The sequence below is a fragment of the Psammomys obesus genome, unplaced genomic scaffold (assembly GCF_907164565.1).
Source record: "Psammomys obesus unplaced genomic scaffold, mPsaObe1.curated_primary_1811, whole genome shotgun sequence".
NCBI classification, from domain to species: Eukaryota; Metazoa; Chordata; class Mammalia; order Rodentia; family Muridae; genus Psammomys; species Psammomys obesus.
The window spans coordinates 40,303,926-40,322,077 of record NW_026591086.1 but is presented as its reverse complement, the minus strand read 5'-3'; the positions used below and the strand labels follow the sequence as shown (position 1 = coordinate 40,322,077).

Here is an 18,152-nt window from a genome sequence, read left to right as displayed (position 1 = left end):
GAGTTTCTTTGTTAATAAGATCTGCATTGTTACCTTAAGTATCCTACGTGACACTCTCCTGAATATCTTAGCTTGATTATTTTATATGGAGGATTTATTTCTTCATAATTTTTAGTTTTTAAAGAGGCTATTCTCTTTCTAGTTGCTTGCTGAATTTAAATTCTACTTAGTCGCACAAGGGCTGTGAAATATATCTATGTGTGTATACATAGTTCATTCAGGTGAATAGGTACTCTATTCAATCTGTTTTGCATCTATAAACATATAATAGTATTGTGTATATAATAATAAACATTTCATGAGAAATATTTTTATTTTATTCTTAACATGTTCTTGTATATAAGTGATGTAAATTTATAGTTTATTTTAGTGTCTAGTGTTAAAATTATATTAACCCTTTATTAACAAATTTACTATGACCTGGATCACGCAGGTGATAGAGGAACTATCTCAACATCTTCAAGACCAGTCTCTACATCAGGGAAGTCAGAGCTGCCCCCTAAGCACAGCAGGTCAATTAAACCTGATGGGCGCATGAGCCGGACTACTGCTGACCAGAAGAAGCCAAGGGGGACAGAAGGCTTATCTGCTAGTGAATCCCTCATGTTAAAATCTGATGCTGCAAAGCTGAGGTCAGATTCCCACAGTAGGTCACTGTCCCCTAACCATAACACCTTGCAGACACTGAAGTCTGATGGGAGGATGTCTTCTAGCTTCAGGGCTGAGTCCCCAGGACCAGGCTCGAGATCCTCATCTCCTAAGCCCAAGACTCTGCCGGCTCCCAGGTCTAGCCCGTCTGGTGCTAGCTCTCCACGCTCTTCCTCACCGCAGGATAAAAATCTACCTCAGAAAAGCACAGCACCTGCTAAGACAAAACTTGACCCTCCTCGGGAACGTTCCAAGTCAGACTCATATACACTTGATCCAGATACCCTCCGCAAGAAAAAAATGCCCCTCACAGAACCATTAAGAGGGCGGTCCACATCACCAAAACCAAAACAGGTACCAAAGGATCCTAAGGACTCCCCTGGATCTGAAAACAGAGCTCCTTCTCCCCATGTGGTACAGGAAAACCTCCACAGTGAGGTAGTTGAAGTCTGTACTTCAAGTACTTTAAAAACAAATAGTGTCACGGATAGCACCTGTGATGAAAACAGTGAATTTAAGAGTGTGGATGAAAGTTCAAATAAAGTACACTTCAGCATAGGAAAAGCACCATTGAAAGATGAACAGGAAATGAGAGCATCACCCAAGATTAGTCGAAAATGTGCTAATAGACACACCAGGCCCAAAAAAGAAAAATCTAACTTTCTTTTCAAAGGAGATGGAGCCAAATCCTTAGAGCCAGCCAAGCAAGCCATGTCTCCATCTGTAGCTGAATGTGCCAGAGCCGTCTTTGCCTCTTTTCTGTGGCACGAAGGCATAGTACATGATGCAATGGCTTGCTCTTCATTCCTGAAATTTAATCCTGAACTTTCCAAAGAACATGCTCCTATAAGAAGTAGTTTGAGTAGCCAACCACCCACAGAGGAAAAGGAAATCAAGTTAAAAAATAGACATTCATTGGAAATATCATCTGCTCTAAATATGTTTAACATCTCACCTCATGGGCCAGATATATCTAAAATGGGAAGTATCAACAAAAATAAGGTCTTGTCTATGCTTAAGGAACCACCTCTACATGAAAAGTGTGAGGATGGAAAGTCTGAAGCCACTTTTGAAATGTCCATGCATCACACAATGAAGTCCAAGTCTCCGCTTCCCTTAACATTACAGCATTTAGTGGCTTTCTGGGAAGATATCTCTTTGGCTACAATCAAAGCTGCTTCCCAGAATATGATTTTTCCAAGTCCTGGTTCCTGTGCGGTCCTTAAAAAGAAAGAGTGTGAGAAAGAGAATAAGAAAGCAAAAAAGGAAAAAAAGAAAAAGGAAAAGACAGAAATTCGGCCAAGGGGCAATTTGTTTGGTGAAATGGCACAGCTGGCAGTAGGAGGGCCAGAGAAAGATACAATCTGTGAGCTGTGTGGAGAATCACACCCCTATCCAGTGACCTATCACATGAGACAGGCACACCCAGGTAAGTGATTGAGTTGTATGTGTGTATGTACCTGAGTTTTGATGAGCTAGATCACTTTAAGTTGAACTGTCCTCTGAATTATACCAAACTATACGGAAATAGTTGCCTAAATTTACAGAATCTTGTATCATATACTACCATGAATAGCTTATCTAAAGAGATAGAGAAATTATAATAATACTGTGATCACGAAATTTAACATTTAATTAGAGTGCAGCAAATTTTGAAATATTTTAAAAGTATTTGATGTGTTTCCCAAAGGCTGATATGAACGTCTGACACAATAGAAATAATAGCACGTCTACGCAAGAGGGCACATCTCCATAAATGTTCTGATTTATTTTCCCGCTCAGAAATTACCAATTAAATGGATTATACTGATTGGGATGGGGGATTTTCCTAATTAAGTGATATCAGTTGTTTTATCAGAGGACTGTATGTTATGATTGTTTTCTTCTCTTTCCACATTTTGTGTTAGAAACATTTGATTACTGAAACATGTCGTTTTATATGTGTCTATTTTACTGACATTCTTAAGTAAATTTAAAGGTAGCCCTATTCCCTGTTTCTTTACTGTTTTTATCTAAAAATAGAATGTCCCGAGGATTTTAGGCATCATGTAACTGAATTTTTTTTTAATCAAACATGCTGTTTTCTCTAATGTATATACTAGCCTTTTAAACAGCTAAGTACTTACTCAGGATTTTACTTTGAAAAGATGTTTCTATTTCTGATATATCAGTAATGAGGATTAAAGACATTGAAAATGTTTAATATAAGTCTTATGTTTGTTTCAAGGTTGTGGCCGATATGCTGGTGGACAAGGATACAATAGTATTGGACATTTTTGTGGAGGATGGGCTGGTAACTGTGGTGATGGGGGAATGGGAGGAAGCACTTGGTACCTCGTATGCGATCGCTGTAGAGAAAAATACCTCCGTGAAAAGCAGGCTGCTGCAAGGGAAAAGGTATTTTTATTACATTAAGTCTGTAATATTCGTAATACGGATATAACTTATAAGAATATATAGTCATATTATTTTAGTTAGTTCTGTGTAATTGATATTAAAATTCATTTATAACAAAAATAAAAGTTTAATATTTGTTATTTTTACTTGAAAAATAATTTTAACCTTAGGTACAAATGCTATGTTAACAAATGTTTGTGATGTCATTCTTTATTATTGTCTCCTACACAAGTTCACTTCTTTTTTGTCCCTTTTCCTTCTCTCTCTCTTGTCTTCTCCTTAATACCCAATTATATCACAGGACTCAGAAATTTGAGAATATTTCTACTAATGAAAACCAAGGCAGAGGCTTCTGCTAAAGCTTCCTTTGCCTACACGACTCCCCCTAAGCTCCCCATTGTTGGATTTGCTGTTGTTTGTTTTAGTAATCACTATCACTGTTTTAAAATACTTTTTCTTCATTTTTCTGGAAACAACAAAAGTTAAGAAATTATCTTTTTAAACATAAGCAGGAAACAGTCACTTCAATTCTTTCTTTGCCAGGTCAAACAATCTAGAAGAAAGCCAATGCAAGTAAAGACCCCTCGTGCCTTGCCCACCATGGAAGCTCACCAGGTGATCAAAGCCAATGCCCTTTTCCTGCTGTCCCTGAGCAGTGCAGCAGAGCCAAGTATCTTGTGTTACCATCCTGCAAAGCCATTCCAGTCTCAGCTGCCCATTGTGAAGGAAGGTGTTTCTGAGGACATTCCTGTAAAAATGCCTTGTCTCTACTTGCAGACATTAGCTAGGTAATAAGACTTTGTTTTGTTTGTAACTTGCCTTTGGGTTTACAGCTTCTGTTGATTAAAGTCATACTGCATAGTGGTCCAAAACTTGCTCTTATATCCACACTACAACAGATAGTGGGCAAGAGCCAAACTTTGTTGTTTGCTTTCTCCATTGCCCTGGATGATGTGACTGGGAGTAGAGTGTAGAGTGCACATTTTATACTAGTGGGTACTTTGTCAGTTTGTTTTGTTACTGTTAATATATCTCAGAAAGAAAGACTTGCTTTTTTTTTTTAATTCTCTATTAGTTGGCTTTAGTCTGTTAGTCAGAAATGCTGAAGAGGAAAGAAACTGATTTTCCTATAGAAAGAAGCCTACGTTTAAACAAGTACCAACTGAATACCAAGGACACTGAAATAAAAAGGCCTAACTACATTCAGCACTGGCAAAAAGATAGACATGTCATTGAAACCTTTACAGTGACATGTTAGTTGTACGCAAATTGAAGTGTGTATAGGATACTGGAAGAACTGATACAGTAATTGAGGCTTCCTAAGCAAGTAATGAAACACTTCACAGAGGGTCTGATTACTTACCTGATTATTGAAGGATTGATAAATAGAAATCTATCAGGCAAGTGATGGGGGCAAAGCAGTTGCTAAATGAAACCTCATTCTATTTAACTGCTTGAAGTAGTGATTTGGGTAACTTTTAGGACTCTGTAGCTTGTGCTGATTCTTCCGTAAGCAGAGTCAACGAAGGAAGAATTTTAAACACAGAAATAGTCAACCTGGTTTGCAATTAAAAGGTCACAGTATGGAATGTGGAAACTAATACAGAAATTGGATGAAGTATTTAACTCCAGATTGAGAAATGGTCGTTGGTGGTGTTCTCGTTGACTGTACTGAAATTGGACTGTACCATCTGCCCTTTCTTACAGTGTCTATGAACACTCCAAAATAGTCTTTTATATTCCAAAGCTAGATTTTCTTTCCCCCACTGACTAATGAATGAAGAATTCTAGGTAAAGAATTCTAGATTTTACCTGCTGTCATGGCTTGCCAGTCAAGCATTCCATTGGTAAGTGCTCCCCCTGCCCCATGGCAAAGTTATGTGGCTTTTAAACATGTTTGTACTTATTAAAATAGGGAAAATTGAAAAGGAAAGGAAAATGTGAAAAATTCAAGACCAGGGGGAAATCATCAGGCATGCTAAATACAAACTTACCTTGTGTTTCAGTTAGACTACTCTGTTCATTTAGGTTAACATCATTTTGTTCTGGTTCGAAAAACAATGAATCAAGTCAAGCTGGTGAGATGGTTCAGTGGGTAAAGTTGCTTGCCACAAAACCTAGAGAGAGCTGAGTTCTGTGTCTTGGATGCACATGGCAAAAGGAGTAAAGCACTTTGACTAGGTGTCTGCTGACCTCCCTCCCTACACGCTGGCGTGCCATTTGTAACCCCCCACCCCCACAAACACATTGAATAAATAAATGTAACTTTAAAATAGGAGTCAAGTTATAAAACACGGCAGGAAAAAAAAGTGCCAGCATAGCATAATTAAGGAGCTTCTATTCTCAGCTCCCTGGGGAATGGATACACCCTAACCCAAAGAATGTTTTATATATGTTTTCCAATTTTTCAAAGTTGATATACATATATTACCACTCAAAAAGTGACAACTGTTTCAGCAATCCATCAAGAAATGATACAAGTTTGTACTGTGACAGTGATGCTAGAAACTGAGAAGAGAGAATGGTGTAAAAGGAGGCATATATCATAGGCCTATATGAGTAGTGATGCAGAAATTCTCACCGAAGCCCTTAGGCAGTCAATGGGATCATTCAACAAGCACTGGGAGATGGAAATGTTCTCAAAAGAAAAGAAGTTCCATTTAGGTTTCTGGTACCTGGGAGGTAAAGCAGACTTTGATGTCTACCAGTCTGCTTCTGAGGTTATTGTAGTACTTCCCCATACTTATAGATTCTTATGGACTGTTTTGCCTTTTCAAGGGAGATTTAAAATGAAGAAGACCTGTGTTGCCATTGTACTCTTAAGTTGTTGGGTTTAATTTAATGCAGGCACCATCATGAAAATTTTGTGGGCTATCAAGATGACAACCTATTCCAGGATGAAATGAGATATCTGCGGTCTACATCTGTCCCTGCCCCATACATATCAGTAACTCCTGATGCAAGTCCCAATGTATTTGAAGAGCCAGAGAGCAATATGAAGTCTATGCCACCAAGGTACTTTAGTTCTGTCTTCTGAGTGACAAGTGTTTGGTGGAAGAAAGGCTAAGCTATAAAAGAATGTTCTTGGAGTTCTTTAATGCAGCTTTCTGTCTCAGGAGAAACATTGAGTCAGCTCTGCTAGGTATTGGAGAGGTATGAAAAACTGTATCCAGACAAGCAGAGTTCTTGAGGTAGGCAGACCACTGAGAAAGAAAAGAGGACATAGCAATGCAATCAAAGGCTACACTGAAGCCTATAATCTTGAGTGATGGAGGGAAAAGTGGCTTTGAGGCAGCACTTGGACACATGGTAGAAATGGCAGAGCGTGAATCATGAGCCAGCTTTGAGCTTCTTGGATCATTGTTTACAGTGTCTTCTCATTAGCTATTGTTGGTGTTAGACAGAGAGCATCTTGAAAAGTGAATGACTGAGGTAAGCACAGTGCATAAGGAAACATGAATACCATTGAAACTGAGAGAAAAGCATGGCAAAAATGCTAGAATAGCACACTGTCATTTAAAAAGCTAATTTTTAGTTATAGATTCCGCTTGGTGTATGCAATTACAGTGCATTGGCAGCAGTTATTAAAAAGATAAATAAAAAAGAAATTTTGTAGGGGAAAATCAGTGTGACTTTACTAGATAATGAGAAAGATAAGTTTAGGTGGCATCAAAATTATAGGCATAAGTAATTGAACATGGTCTCATTAGAAAGAAAGATCTTTTCTGGAGAGAATATACTTAAGATGCATCAGTGTTTGCTACTATATAGTCATAACAATAAACTAAAATATAATAGGGCTAGCATATCCAAATAATTTTCTATTAAAAAAATACTTGCAATTCTTCCCACCATCTGTGTGGATTGTTCTCAGGTTTTTTGGAGCATCTCCAGAGAATACAATATGCCTTTTGTATCTTTGGGGGGGGGGGCGGTTTTGAGACAGGGTTTCTCTGGGTAGCCTTGGCTGACCTGGACTAGCTTTGTAGACCAGGCTGGGCTAGAACTCAGAGAGATCCACTTGCCTCTGCCTCCCTGAGTGCTGGAATTACAGGCATGTGCTACCATGCCTGGATGCCTTATATATCTTTAAAGGAATTAAAGTATCTCTGAAGATGGAAACTACCTTTGAGAAAGAGTTAGGAACCATTTTTAAACTTCTCTGAAGAATATGATTCAGTGGCATGTTATTACATTCTAGAATTAAGATTATGTAGAACTAACTTCTAGGTGGAGATAGTGAGGTAAAGCTGGATAATAGAATTTTTCATACCAAATAATTTTTTTTAATTTTTACTTTAAAAAAATAAACATTCACCAGCTTTGACATAAACACATCACTATAAATTTCCATGTTGCCCATGAAAAGAATCTGAGAAGCTAAATAACCTTCCAGTTTATAGAAAAGTCAATCCAGGGAAAAGATGCAAAGCTCAGACAGATCAAGATTGCATCTTGTAATTATACACCTAGCATCTACCATCTCTACAGTCACAGCTGCTAAGGTCCCAGGGAATGCTTCCACCAAGCAATCTCTGCTTTACAGTAGAAAGCAAAGCCTTGCATTATCTCTGGAGGAATAACATGTATCAAGTATGACTGGGAATGAAAGTTCAAGGAAATCCACAGTACAATGTCAGAGTAAGCTGGGAACAAAGCAGTGTTCCCAGTGGAACATTCGTTAGTGAAGTGATAGTTAGTGGTCTGTCATATAATAATAACAACAACAACAATCTGGAAGAAACATTTTCTAAATAATTTATAGTAGAAAAGTTGGTTATGACGTAAATTTAATAAAAATAAAAGCTCAAAGTGGAAATCAGATAACAAGCCAGATGAAGTAAAAAGATACATTATAGAATTAAATGACAGACCAGATGTCAAACCAACACTTATATAAGGCTAAGGAATTAATTAGAAATGTATAGAACCATAAGTTAACTTATAGATAAAAGAAAAGTTTGTGATAATTATAATGGGTGGTGCAGTCCAAAAATTAAGCAATACTGAAAAAGAATGAGAATCTCTTATAGTTTTATTAACATATTAAGTTACTAAAACTCAGAACAATCAGACAACAACAAAAAAAGGAATATTTCAAGCCAGGAAACAAGTCATATTGCAAAAAGAAAATTAGGCAGAATTCAAACTTCATAATTTTGGATGAAAATAATTCAAATGTCTTCTGAAGTTTTAAAATAAATAAAATGTTACCTTAGAAGTTTACCTAATTTCAGAAATATATGTTTTTGATCAGACATACTTGAAAACAAAAAACTTGATTAGTACATATGTGGCCATAATGTATTGTTGTTTTTGTTGTTGTTGCTTTAAATACTGTTTTATTACAAACCCAAGATTATCTATGGGTTCATGAAATAAGATCAAATGATTAATGAAAACCATGTTTAAAAGACTATTTCTTCCTCTGAAGTTCCTTACTTCCGCAACTCCCTTTCAAATTCATTACCCCTTCTTTACTTATTGTTTGTATTGTGTGTGTGTGTATATATGTATACATATATATATATATATATATATATATATATATATATATATATATATGTAGGATTTAGGATTGGATTAACTTTCATGGGGCTGAAACCTTGAGGAGACTGTTTCTCCTTCTTCAAGCAGCCATTGATTGTAGCTCTTCATTAGCTTGGTGGTTTGCACAGCTGTCTAATGGTTCTGCTTATTAGGAGGGAATTCATGCTGATACTGTAAACCTAGCCAACTACCTGTGACTGCAGAGATTATGGATCCTGGAGGAAAACCCACTTTCTTAAACCAATGTATTTTCTAACTATATTCCAAAAACATATTTTATATCCACAGATAAGTAGAGCTCTCACTTTTTATTGCATTCTGGTATAGCCATGCAGTCTTTTGACAGCACTTCTTCCCAAGAGTTATAACCTCACTTATCCATGCTCAAGTATCTATATAATGAATGAAGCTTCATTTTATTTATCAGTTTTCTTTATATAATGGTCATTTCTCTCTTTTTGCTGTGTTTAGGATTGTTCCTACCTGTTTTTTCTCCCATAAATATCTTTAGACTTTGAGTTTTAAGTTAAGCTGGAGAGGTGGCTCAGCAGTTAAGAGGACTGGCTTTTCTTTTAGAGGACCAGATAGTGTTTGCAGCACCCAGAGTGTAGCTCACAAGCATTCTATAGATCCTGTTCTTGTGGATCTTTCTCCCTCATCTGACCTCTGTAAACACAGAGCATACACATGGTACATATACAAGCAGTCAGAGTATTTATACACATGAGATACTCTTTAAAGAGAAAACAAGTCAGAACATTTGGTACGTTCTTTTTCACTTGACATATGAATGATTTAGAAAAGTATAAGTTAAGATACAGTTTTGAAATCAATCAGAATGTCACATTGTTGGAAAAGATTATATTCTTCTTTTTTTGAGATTTTATTTTTATTTTATGTGTATGGGTGTCTGCCTGAATGTATGTCTATACCACATGTGTTCGGTGCCCATGGAGCCCACATGGAATTGAAACATCTGACTCACTGTTATAAAATAGGTGTCACTGCGTTTCATTCACTCCACTCTCATACACTTTACCTCTGTTCCTTTTATATCTGCAGCTTGGAAACTAGTCCCATAACTGACACCGACTTGGCTAAGAGAACAGTCTTCCAAAGGTCATACTCTGTTGTTGCTTCTGAATATGATAAACAGCATTCCATTTTACCTGCACGAGTTAAAGCCATCCCTAGAAGAAGAGTGAACAGTGGAGACACTGGTAGGTGTAATGATAGAAAGGAGGTTGATCGGGCTGTCAAAAAGAAAACTATTTTCTCAGCAGATTATTTTTGGGTTTTTTTTCTCATTTATTTATTTTATTTACTTTACATACTTGTAGGCCCATTCCTACTCCCTTTTTAACCCTCCTTCTCTTCCCCATACCCTGTCTCCTGTAGCTCCCTTTCCCATCCATCCCAGCTTATCAAGTGGCATCAGGACTGAACTGTCCTCTTCCCTCTTGGCCTGGCAAGGCAGTCCCACCAGGGGAAAGTGATCTGAAAATAGCAAGTGAGTCCATGTCCAATGAAGTCCCAACTTTCCTTGCTAGAGTACCCACTTGAAGCCTAAGCTGCCCATCTGCTACATCTTTGTAGGGGGCCTAAGTCCAGTTCATGCATGGTACTAGGTTTGGTTGATGCTTCAGTCTCAGCAAACCCCTCTGGGCCCTTGTTAGTTGGCTCTGTTGTTTTTATTATGGAGATTTCTGTCACTTCCAGGTCCTTTTTTCTTTCCTACCACTATTACCCAAGACTCCTATACATCGACCAATATTTAGCTGTGAGTCTCAGCATCTGTTTTGAGGCACTGCTGGATAGAACCTCTCAGAGAACAGCTCTAACAGGCTCCTGTCCACAAGTTTAGCAGAATATCCTTCATAGTGTCAGGGGTTGGAACTCTCCAACTCTTTAGTTGGGCCAGATATCAGTTGGGCATTCCCTCAATTTCCTGCATATTGTGTAGGCAGGATAAATTTTGGATCAAAGTTTTCGTGGGTGGGTTGGTGTTCCCCGCCCTTTACGAGGAGACTAGTCTAGTTAGAGGTTGTCCTCTTTAGTCTCTCTGGCCTCTGCTAGTAGGAGTCTCTGCTTGAGTCCCCCTCATATCCTCCCATGAGCCTACCCTGACTTAGGTCTCCAGCTTGTCACAGAGATTGCCCACCCTCAGTTTCTTTTTTCTTCTCATGCCTTCTGTCCTCTTGCCCTTGCTCTCCTCAGGTCTGATCTCTACCCTCTTAACTCTCTGCGCCCCCTCTCCTACCTCGTTTGCTCGCGTCAGCAATTACCTCTGTCTATTCTATCTCCTCTTCCTAGTGAGATTGACACATCCTCACTTGGGTCCTCCTTATTACTTATCTTTGGGTCTGTGCCTCATAGTATGCTTATCTTGTACTATATGGCTAAAATCCACATATAAACCATATGTATACCATGTGTACCTTTCTGGTTCTCAGTTACCTCACTCAGGATGATCTTTTCTAGTTCCAACCATTTGCCTGCAAATGTCATGATTTCCTTGTTTTTAATGGCTGAGTAGTATTCCGTTGTGTTTCTTTATTTTTAAGATGTAATACCTGAAGGGTAAACAGTGTGTTGGTTTTCGTTTGCGATAAATCGTACTTTTATCTGACCCAGTCAAAAATATTGAGATACATTTTTTTTAATCTCAGTGAGAATAGATATTTAAATCAGTCAATGTTTATTCAATAAATTGACTTATAAATCAGTTAGGTATCTAACCCCGCATGTATTGCCATCATTATCCCTTCCACTAAGTGTCACTAACTAGCAGGTCCAGTTGTGCCTAAGCACGAAGTTATTTCTCACCAACCATGGACGCTTACAACTCTTACAGCCACCATGGCTCTGAGTAGATGTAACACTTCAGAGATATGAAGAACTCCTAATTCCTAATGGTTTTTTTAAATTATGTAATCAGCACCAATTGCAATTTCTGAGCATTTTTTTTTTTCCTTTCCTTTATTTTTAGACACTATCCTACCCAGGCTTGCCTCAAACTTGTGACAACTCTCCTGTCTCAGTTCTCAAGTGCATGGATTGAAGGAACATGTCACCATACTGGCTTGTTGTGTTAATATTGAAGATCACCAGAAAAAAAAATATATTGTTGATTTTAATTAAACAGTTTCTAGGGTTATTCAATAAATATCACAGAGTTTGTGTTGAGACACTGCCATAGTTTTATTTCCCGTTGCTGTGATAAAATTCCTTGACTGCAGCAACTTTTTATTTGGTTCACAGCTAATTAGGTCCATTGCCTCTGCCGGGAAGAGCAGACGGTCTCGCTAGTCCATGCACATCAGTACTTAGCACTCCCTCTCCTCTCCGCTCCGTCTTTGGGTCAGCAGAACACTGTTGATGTTCACGTTCAGGGTAGGCCTTTCCATTGAAATTGAGCCAATTAAGAAGATCCCTTACATGTGTAGTTTCCCTAATTTCTTTCTCAGCCCTTTTGTGTTTTGTATACAGGAGGGCTCCTGATTTTTTTTTTTTTTTTTGAGTTAATTTTGTATCCAGCTACTTTGCTGAAGGTGTTTATCAGCTGAAGTTCTCTGATAGAATTTTTGGGGTCACTCATGTATACTATCATATCATCTGCAAATAGTGATACTTTGACTTCTTCCTTTCCAGTTTGTATCCCTTTGATCTCCTTTAGTTGTCTTATTGCTCTAGCTAAGACTTCAAGTACTATGTTGAGATACAGAGAGAGTAAGCAGCCTTGCCTTGTCCCTGATTTCAGTGGGAGTGTTTTAAGTTTCTCTCTGTTTAGTTTGATGTTGGCTATAAGCTTGCTGTAGATTGTCTTTACTATATTTAGGTATGTGATTGTATCCCTGATCTCTCCAAGACTTTAAGCATGAACAGGTATAGGATTTTGTCAAATGCTTTTTCGGCATCTATGGAGATGATCATATGATTTTTCTCCTTCAGTTTGTTCATATGGTGGATTATATTGATGGATTTCTGAATATTGAACCTCTTGCATGTCTGGGATGAAACCTACTTGGTCAAGGTGGATGATACTTTTATTGTGTTCTTGGATTCAATTTACAAGTATTTGATTGAGTGTTTTTGCATCAATATTCATAAGAGAGATAGGTCTGAAGTTCTTTTTTTGTTGAGTTTTTGTGTGGTTTAGGTATCAAGGTGATGTGGCTTCATAGAATGAGTTTGGTAATGTTCCTTTTGTTTCTATTTTGTGGAATAGTTTGAAGAGAATTGGAGTTAGCACTTCTTTGAAGGTCTGGTAGAATTCTGGTAGAATCATCTGGCCCTGGGCTTTTTTTGGAAGGGAGACTTTTGATGACTGCTCCTATTTCCAAGAGAGAGGAAACAGGGAACAGGAGCCTACCACAGAGGGCCTCTGAAAGGCTCTGCCCAGCAGAGTGTCAATGCACATGCTGAGACTCATAGCCAAACTTTGGGCACATTGCAGGGAATCTTATGAAAGAAGGGGGAGATAGAAAGACCTGGAGGGGACTGAAAGACCTGGAGGGGACTGGAGCTCCACAGGAGAGCAACAGAACCAAAATATCTGTGCACAGGGGTCTTTTCTGGGACTGATACTCTAACCAAGAACCATGCATGGAGATAACCTAGAACCCCAGCACAGATGTAGCCCATGGCAGCTCAGTCTCGAAGTGGGTTCCCTAATAATGGGAACAGGGGCTGTCTCTGACATGAACTGAGCCAGTCAGTGGCTGGCCCTTTGATCACCTCCTCCTGAGGGGGGAGCAGCCTTACCAGACCACACAGGAAGACAATGCAGCCACTCCTGATGAGACCTGATAGGCTAGGGTCAGATGGAAGGGGAAGAGGACCTCTCCTATCAGTGGACTTTGGCAGGGACATGAGAGGAGATGAGGGAGGGAGCAGGCGACAGCTGGGATTCAAAGTGAATAAACTGTAATTTAATTTATAAAAGTAAATAAATTTAAAGAAAAAAAAAAAGATCCCTCATGGGAATACCCTAATGCCAACCTAATATAGACCATTTGTCATTGAGACTACCTTCCCAGGTAATACTGGAGTGTGTCACTTGACAATTAAAGCTAGCCATCACATACTTTTACTCAGTCTTTTAGGAACTAATGGACATGAGATGTAGATTTCAGGCAAAATGTAAGCTACTTAGTTCTTAAATGCTGCAGGAAGTATGAACTTTAGACTCGGCCCTTGAATCTGTGGCTCTAAGAAAATACAGAGTACTTTTACAGAGTCATGGTTGCTTCCTTACCACTAATTGAAATTGTTATGATTGTGTCATATGCAAAAAAAAAAAAAGCCTTTAAAGTGAATTACCTAGATATTTTCAGTATTTAATACATTAATTATATATTATCTATGAAAATTACTAATTTTCTTTTTCTTTTTAGAAGTTGGGTCTTCCCTTTTGAGACATCCATCACCTGAGCTTTCCCGGCTAATATCAGCCCACAGCTCTCTTTCCAAGGGAGAGCGGAATTTCCAGTGGCCAGTTTTAGCTTTTGTTATACAGCATCATGATCTGGAAGGGCTTGAAATAGCAATGAAGCAGGCCTTAAGGAAGTCGGCTTGTCGAGTGTTTGCTATGGAGGTATGACTACGTCAGTGGAATTGTTATTTATATATTACACAAACACGTAGTAACTATGTAATGACGATACCTTTTTACCAAATTACATCAAACCGTGTGCCTAATGGAAAAAAAGTGTTCACATCAAGATAAAAATATAAAGTTTATAAATAAACTAATTTGGAATTTTATATTTAAATATGCTAAATCTTTAATTCTATACAACTTTATTACATGAATATGAGGTTATGTTTTAAACCTTTTTATATTTAGGACATTTCACTAGAATAAAATGACATAACCATGCAAAGAAGATGAAGATAAATAGGGCTTTTGAGTTAGAAACTTACCAATAGTAGCTTATCTAGGACACCATTTTTTGGAATAATAGGGATACAGTATTTCCTAGACCTATATATAGTAAGTGTTTCTTCTTTTCTTAACAGGAATCAGATAACAAATTTATCATATTTAGTGTTAAAAATGATATATTTAAATAAATGACTGCTTGTGTGGCACTTGGTAAATATTTTATATTAGTTTCAAAAACTGTTTAGAAAAATGCCTTGAATAGAATAAGTTTATATTTAAAAGAATGTTCAATTTGAAATTGACTATTTCAAATTGCTTGCTTTTCAGTGAAACAAGAGCCACATTTTCTAGCATGTTTATCTTTAAATAGTAATTTTTTAAAAAACTCCGTATTTTAACTCATTTCTCTGTATCTTGTCCATCGGTTACTCAGGCATTCAACTGGCTTCTCTGTAATGTCATCCAAACAACTTCTCTGCATGATATTCTCTGGCACTTTGTGGCAGCACTGACTCCTTCTCCAGTGGAAGCAGAGGAAGATGAGGATGAAGAAAATAAAACAAATAAGGAGAATGCAGAGCAAGTGAGTTTTTGTTCATTCTAATTACATATTTCCATTTTTAATTATATACTTTATCTTTGAAAGTTTTATACAGTGTATAGTCGGACACTGGCACCACTACTTTTCTCCAGCTACCCTCAATGTGACACGCTCATTGCCCTTTCTGTGCTGGGTCCTCTTTGTTGTTACTAAGAACAACCAGACTCCAGTTAGGACCTCCATATGCGCATGGATATATGACCGTAATTCCATTTTTATAGGAACCAAGTAGTATGCTTTCTGGTGGCGTAGTATAATGTTTTACATGAGATAACTGACAGATTGTTTGACCTGAAAACATAACAACAATAACAATACAATGATAGTATGTACAAAGTGCTAGCCTTACTTAAGCAGTTTTCTGTCTGGCGAAGATGCTGACACAACCAGTTTCTCATAAAGTACCATTGTTGAAAAGCAATCAAGATGTATACTGTAGTATTACAACCAGCATCACTATTATGTAGAGAAGATAGAGCTGGAAAACCTTTAGCCAAGCAACAAATGGGATAAATGTGATGCCCCCAAAACAGGGAACACACCTTAGCAGGGAGGGTAATGCCCAAGTATAAAGCGAAATAGAAATAACTGGTCTAACCAGGTAGATGCCAAGCCTTGACCAAATCTAGATGGGCATAATATGGTTTAGCAAGAGATAATGTAAACTAGAGCTTGTATCATGTTCTTACTTAAGTAGACATACAAAGAAAGAAGCAAAAGCATGCCTGTTTTACTTAGCTCATTTATGTAGTTCGAAATGTTTGCTAAGCACCCATTAACAACAGAATGGAAAAACAAGGGCATTCATATTTGCTGTGTTATAACCACCTCTGGGAGAAATATTTGGCAAAACCTGTACAAGCTCACATTAAAAATTATTTAGTAATCAGGGCATGGTGGCACATGCCTTTAGTCCCAGCACTGAGAGAGGCAGAGGCTGATGGATCTCTGTGAGTTTGAAGCCAGCTCAGTCTACAAAGCAAGTCCAGGAAAGCCAAGGCTACACTGTCTCAAAAAAACCAAACAAAATAAAAAATTTTTTAGTAATTACACTTCTGTGGTCTTTTCTATTATGTGATTGATTAAAAGAAAGAAACTGTTCTGAGGTAGACTGTTGAGTAAACTGTGCTATTTCCAATCATAAGAATAAACTTTGGGCAAGGAATCTTATGAAAGAAGGTGGAGATAGAAAGACCTGGAAGGGACTGGAACTCTACAAGGAGAGCAACAGAACCAAAAGATTTGGGCCCAGGGGTCTTTTACTCCAACCAAGGACCATGCATGGAGATACCCTAGAACTCCTGCACAGATGTAGCCCATGGCAGCTCAGTCAAGTGGATGTCCTAGTAAGGGGAACAGGGGCTGTCTCTGCCATGAACTCAGTGGCAGGCTCTCTGATCATCTTCCCCTGAGGGGGGCAGGAGCAGGGGCAGGGCAGCTTTACCAAGTCACAGAGGAAGACAATGCAGCCAGTCCTGATGAGACCTGATAGGCTAGGGTCAGATGGAAGGGGTGAGGACCTCCCCTATCAGTGGACTGGGAAAGGGTCATGGGAGAAGAAGAGGGTGTAAGGGCGGGATAGGGACGAGGGAGGGGGCTACAGCTTGGATATAAAGTGAATTAATTGTAATAAATTTTAAAAATTTTTAAAAAATGAATACCTTCATCAGAATATTGAATATTGTATACATAGGTAGTGAGTTGTGATTACGTTGTAAATTGTCTGTTATTGTCTAGTGTACATAAAAAGTCCTATGAACTAGGAGTACCCCAACTTCTAAACATGCTTTTTTGGGGAGAGGGGTTGGTATTTGAAACAAGGTTTCTCTGTGTAACAGAGCCTTATAGACCGGGCTGGCCTTGAACTCACAGATATCCACTTGCCTCTACCTCCCGAGTGGTGGGATTAAAGGTGTACACCAGCAGGTCCAGCCCATGCATTATTCTTAATATATAAAATAGTCATAAAAATATATTTATGAATAAATAAAAAGATACATGCATACAAATACATATATCCACACATGGATATGGTCTTCTAATGAGATGTAAGTATTGATGTGTGTATGTGGTATTCATTTGTTTGCTCATTTTATTTGTAATTTACCACTTTTCTCTAGAAACGTTACAAATACAATTAGAAATACTGTACATACAAATTATGCTTATGTAACTTTTTAAAAAACAAAAACTTTCTTCCAGCTGATAAACTCATTTTCAATCTTTATTTTAGGAGAAGGATACAAGAGTCTGTGAACATCCACTGTCAGATATAGTGATTGCAGGCGAAGCTGCTCACCCTTTGCCGCATACATTCCACCGGTTACTGCAGACCATCTCAGATCTGATGATGTCCCTCCCCAGTGGCAGTTCATTGCAGCAAATGGCCTTACGGTAATTCTTCACGAAAGTATTCTAATAGGAAAAAAGATTTTATGGTATATGCAAGATACTAAAAAAAAAAAAAAAGACCTTAAATGGCAAAATGCAAAGAATCTCTAAATTGTGGAAATAATGACTCCTCTTTCTTTTCCAAGGTGTAACCTTTTTCTTTCTAACTGGTATCTGTTTGCCCTTCTTAGTGCCCCAAATAGTTATCATAATCATCTTGTTCACCTTTCCATCTTTTATTTCACTGTGACTGGTAAAGAAAATGAAAATGAAATCTCAGAAACCAAAACAAAGCTGGGAAGGGGGCTTGAAAGCAGCTTCTAGATTCTAGTGATATGCATCCTATTTAAAGCTACCTTAAGTGATATCACATGATCTTAATTTAGGATGTGTTAAGAATTTGGCCTTGTGTTACATTATGAACTGCGTTTTTAGATTGATTCAGTGGACTATAAGCATAACTAAATCCTTCATGATTTATGTAACAAGCAGATGCAAATCTTCAAATGTCCCTAATGATAAGGCCAGTAGAAAACAGATATTTTTTTTTGTCATCCTCATAGGATTTTTGAAGTACAAGAAATGTTATACCCCAATAAATCATGACAGAATTAACACACAGATAAATTTGCAAAGCTGTTACAGTTGGTATCATGCTCATCTTCTCAGTGGATTCAT

General features: G+C 37.8%; 1 protein-coding gene across 8 annotated transcripts in view; it reads left to right on the top strand.

Annotated features, from left to right (window-relative positions):
- Window positions 1–18,152, top strand: part of Mycbp2 (MYC binding protein 2) — a 246,544-nt gene that overhangs the window by 193,526 nt on the left and 34,866 nt on the right. For 6 of the 8 annotated variants that reach the window (XM_055609971.1, XM_055609975.1, XM_055609972.1 and 3 more), the window contains 8 exons: window positions 434–2,077; window positions 2,876–3,045; window positions 3,589–3,833; window positions 5,893–6,060; window positions 9,658–9,815; window positions 13,992–14,191; window positions 14,916–15,065; window positions 17,317–17,477. In XM_055609971.1, the coding sequence (XP_055465946.1) occupies window positions 434–2,077; window positions 2,876–3,045; window positions 3,589–3,833; window positions 5,893–6,060; window positions 9,658–9,815; window positions 13,992–14,191; window positions 14,916–15,065; window positions 17,317–17,477 (2,896 nt within the window). The remainder of the gene's footprint in view (window positions 1–433; window positions 2,078–2,875; window positions 3,046–3,588; window positions 3,834–5,892; window positions 6,061–9,657; window positions 9,816–13,991; window positions 14,192–14,915; window positions 15,066–17,316; window positions 17,478–18,152) is intronic. The other 2 variants (XM_055609970.1, XM_055609968.1) reach the window with 1 other exon arrangement.